Source organism: Zalophus californianus, chromosome 16, assembly GCF_009762305.2.
Source record: "Zalophus californianus isolate mZalCal1 chromosome 16, mZalCal1.pri.v2, whole genome shotgun sequence".
In the NCBI taxonomy this organism is placed as follows: domain Eukaryota; kingdom Metazoa; phylum Chordata; class Mammalia; order Carnivora; family Otariidae; genus Zalophus; species Zalophus californianus.
The window spans coordinates 13860949-13865060 of NC_045610.1; the positions used below are offsets into that span (position 1 = coordinate 13860949).

Sequence of the window (4112 nt, forward strand, 5' to 3'; positions counted from 1 at the left end):
TTAATACAATCTATACAAATTTCTCCAATGATAAAGACTTGGTTTTTATTAGATATTTGTAAACACATAATTCATATACCAGAACATTTACCCATTTAAAGTATAAAATTAATTTTTTATATACTCAGAATTCTGCAGCCATCACCATAATCAATTTTAGAACATTTTCATTACCCCAAATAAATCTCATTAACAATCACTACCCATTTTTCCCTAGCAATCACCAACTTACTTTATGTCCCTATGGATTTGCCTGTTCTTGATATTTCATATAAATAGCATCATATAATATGTTACTTTTGTGATTGCCTTCTTTTAATTGGCATAATGTTTTCAAGGTTTACCCATATTATGGTATGTATCAGTACTTTGCTTATTTCATTGCTGAAAAATATTCCATTGTATGGATACATCACATTTTTTTTAATCCAGTCATCATTTGATGGTGGTTTCCACATTGGGACTCTTGTGATTAGTGCTGCTATGAACATTCATGTACAAGTATTTGTTAGTACTTCAATTTATTAGGTATATACCTAGAAGTGGAATTGCTGGATCATATGGCAATTCTAACTTTTTGAGGAATCACCAAACTGAATCACTCACCTTCCCTCCTTCTCAATGACCCCCATCTTCTGCCTGCTTCCTAGCACCTGCACTATACCACAGCCGCACTGAACTTCCTTTGCTTTTAAAAAGCTCCAGGCTCTTTCACCTCTGAATTTTTCCACATACTATTTCCTCTCTAGATACTTTTATTTTCTTTTTTTGGAAAACTCCTCAGATTCTGCTTAAACTTCATTTAAAAAAATATCTTCTCTGACCTAATGGATAAGGTTAGATCTCCTTATTAAGCACTCTTACCACAACTTGTATTTCCCCTATGATAACATTTGTAATACTTCATAGTAGCTTGTTTAGTTGCCATGTCTGCCAGCTAGGCATAAGGTCTTTGAGGATAGGAACCATGTCTTTGAGGGCAGGAATCATGTCTACCTTGGCCACAGATTTTTTTCCCACAGTCATGGGCTCAGTGCCTTGCACATGTTAGGTACTCAGTAAATATTTCTAGAAGGAATGCATTAATGAACTAATAGATTAAGGATTTCCTGGGTAAATCAATGCTTGCTATCATAGAGCTTAAAGCACACCTGAGAAGAGAAGGTTGGTATATATGGAAGCAATCATTGGACAACATATAACAATGGTGACCAAGTGCTACAGTATTTGACTCTGATAACTCTTGTAGAGGCCAGATATTGCAGAAGGTAGAAAAGGGAGATATTAGTGTGGGCTGTAATGTCTGGGGAAAGCTTTCTTGAGCTCAGACTTAGAGTAAACCCAGAATTCTGTCTCAGGACATGACTTACTCAGAAATGCGCAGGAGTGAGGGTGGAGGCAAGTACTGAGTTTGTTACTAACGAGTTTCTTTGGGACCCAGGGATCCCATGGGTCAAAGCATTGTAGAAGAGAGGAGTCAGAAGACAATGGCAGGGACCAGCTGAACATGCATGATGGGGAAGTAACAAACAGGAAGCAGGCTCTGGAGCCACACTAAGACAAGCTGGGTAAGCTGGAAGGGGGTTCTGAAGAGGTAGTTACTCCAAAATCCCCTTTAGCAGATTAAATTAAGATTCCATAGTTATATAATACAACTCTTGCAGGATGATTTAGAAGTCATCAGCCTCATTGTTTTCCTCTCTCAACAGTGATTCTTATCTCTGAGTGTAACTGGGAATCACCAGGGCTATTAGTGGGAACAAATAAATTGTATGTTTGTGGAGTACTTTATACTTTGCAAGTGTCAATCATTCCAAACCTGCAATTCTGCAAGGTAGGTAAGATTCACTAATGGTGGAGTTCGGCAATTTGCTAAGGTCACAGGCCAGTAAATGATGGAGTCTGATTCCTGTGGGCTCCTAAATATTTTGCTTGGGAATGAGGTAAACAGAGTGTAAGAGACCATTTTGGGAGCCCCTTCCCATGAAGCCAGTTTTCCTTACCCTCCATCGAGTTATCCTTATATTAGTATCTTTAGCTAGGGATAGATTCAACTCATAACTTGAGAGGAAATCCTCACTATTTGGGTTCCAAATGTTTGTCCCTTCTGGGCCAGTAGCTTCTTCCACCCCACAATACTCCTTTCCACTTACTCTACTTGCACCAAAGTGCTGTGCTCATGGGTGGTGGTGGGGTGGATAGAGATGAGGGTAGGGGTACTTGGGAAAATACTGCATCCTCATCACATACTAAGTCTTACCAATGTCACACTTTGTCTTGACTTCCTTTGGCAGAATAAATTAGGTACTGTTGTGTTCCTATTGAGCTGATTAGGGAACTCTGACTAAGGGAGGTTAAGTTTCTTGGCCAGGTCATGGTACAGGTATGGGTGTAGTAAGGTGATCCCAGATTGACTGGCTCCAGGGCCCAGAAGTTAAATGCTGTCTAGGGACACCGGGGTCCTCCCAATCTCAGCTGCTTCCCCTGCTGTCCATTTCATTCCTACTCCCTTCTAACTCTTTCTTCTCTGACTAATGTCCCCTGGGTCAATCAAATCTTTTTTTTGTTTTCTTTAAGTCTTAAAAGGGAGAACAGACATGATTTTCATGTGGGTTGGGTAGTATTAATCTAGGTAACAAAGAAATTAAAGTGGAAGGGCCATTTTTCTGGTAGTTCCAGTGTTAGGAACTGGATCTGGAGTTCTAGGGGCTGGGTTCTAGTGCCTGCCGATGATGAGAGAACATCTACTGCCTTCTAATCTGCAGCAACTCAGACCTTTGTGTCATTCTGCAGTTTGGGGATCCCCCCCATGGTTCTCAACAGCCCCCAGGTATGGTAGGTGCAGAACATGGGCTCAGATCAGTTTTGGCTCATCATCTCCTTCCCCACACCACTGAGGTGGGTGGTTGATGGGGTGTGGAAGATGGATGGGCAAATAGATGGGCTTTTCTTTGGAGTAGGAGTGCTGGGTGCAGTGCAGTGAGAAGGATGCAGCTGCTGATGGGTATGTGGTGGTAGAGCCCCACTTGGTTTTGCACACTCCTTGCTCCAGATAAAGCTGGTGGAGAGGCAGCTCAGGAGTATATATATATATACACATACATATATATTCACACTTTCATACAGATTATTCTTAATTGTAAAAAGGTAGAACAAAAACAACATGAAAATGGGAAACCAAACTGTCATCTCAGAATTCATCCTCCTGGGCCTGCCCATTGATCCAGATCGGCGAGACCTGTTCTATGCCCTGTTCCTGGCCATGTATGTTACCACTGTCCTGAGGAACCTTCTCATCATTGTCCTCATTCGCCTGGACTCCCACCTCCACACGCCCATGTATTTGTTTCTCAGCAATTTATCCTTCTCTGACCTGTGCTTCTCCTCTGTCACAATGCCCAAATTGCTGCAGAACATGCAGAGCCAAGTCCCATCCATCCCCTATGCTGGCTGCCTGACCCAGATGTACTTCTTCCTGTTTTTTGCAGACCTGGAGAGCTTCCTCCTGGTGGCCATGGCCTATGACCGCTATGTGGTCATCTGCTTCCCTCTGCACTACACCACCATCATGAGCCCCAAGCTCTGTCTCTCCCTGGTGGTGTTGTTCTGGATCCTGACCACTTTTATCTCTTTATTGCACACCTTGCTCATGGCTCGGCTGTCTTTCTGTGCTGATAATGTGATCCCTCACTTTTTCTGTGACATGTCAGCTCTGCTAAAGTTGGCCTGCTCTGACATTCAGATAAATGAAATGGTGATCTTTATTTTGGGAGGGCTCATCATTATTGTTCCATTCCTGTTAATCTCTTCATCCTATGCACGAATTGTGTCCTCCATCCTCAAGGTCCCTTCTGCCAGGGGCATCTGCAAGGCCTTCTCCACCCCACCTCTCTATGGTGTCCCTCTTCTATGGGACAATCATTGGCCTTTACTTGTGCCCATCAACTAATAATTCTACTGTTAAGGAGACAGTCATGGCTGTGATGTACACTGTGATTACCCCCATGCTGAATCCCTTTTGTTACAGCCTGAGGAATCAGGACATAAAGGGAGCCTTGGGAAGAATCTTTTCAAAGTGGACAATTCAGCTTTCTTTGGGACAGGGACTCTAA

At 42.5% G+C, this 4112-nt stretch overlaps 1 protein-coding gene across 1 annotated transcript; it reads left to right on the plus strand.

Annotated features, from left to right (window-relative positions):
- The first annotated feature begins 3163 nt into the window (after positions 1-3163).
- On the plus strand, positions 3164-4112 carry LOC113939115 (olfactory receptor-like protein DTMT). The gene is given in 2 exon segments (XM_027624688.1): positions 3164-3882; positions 3884-4112. Coding segments are annotated over 2 exon segments (948 nt in total).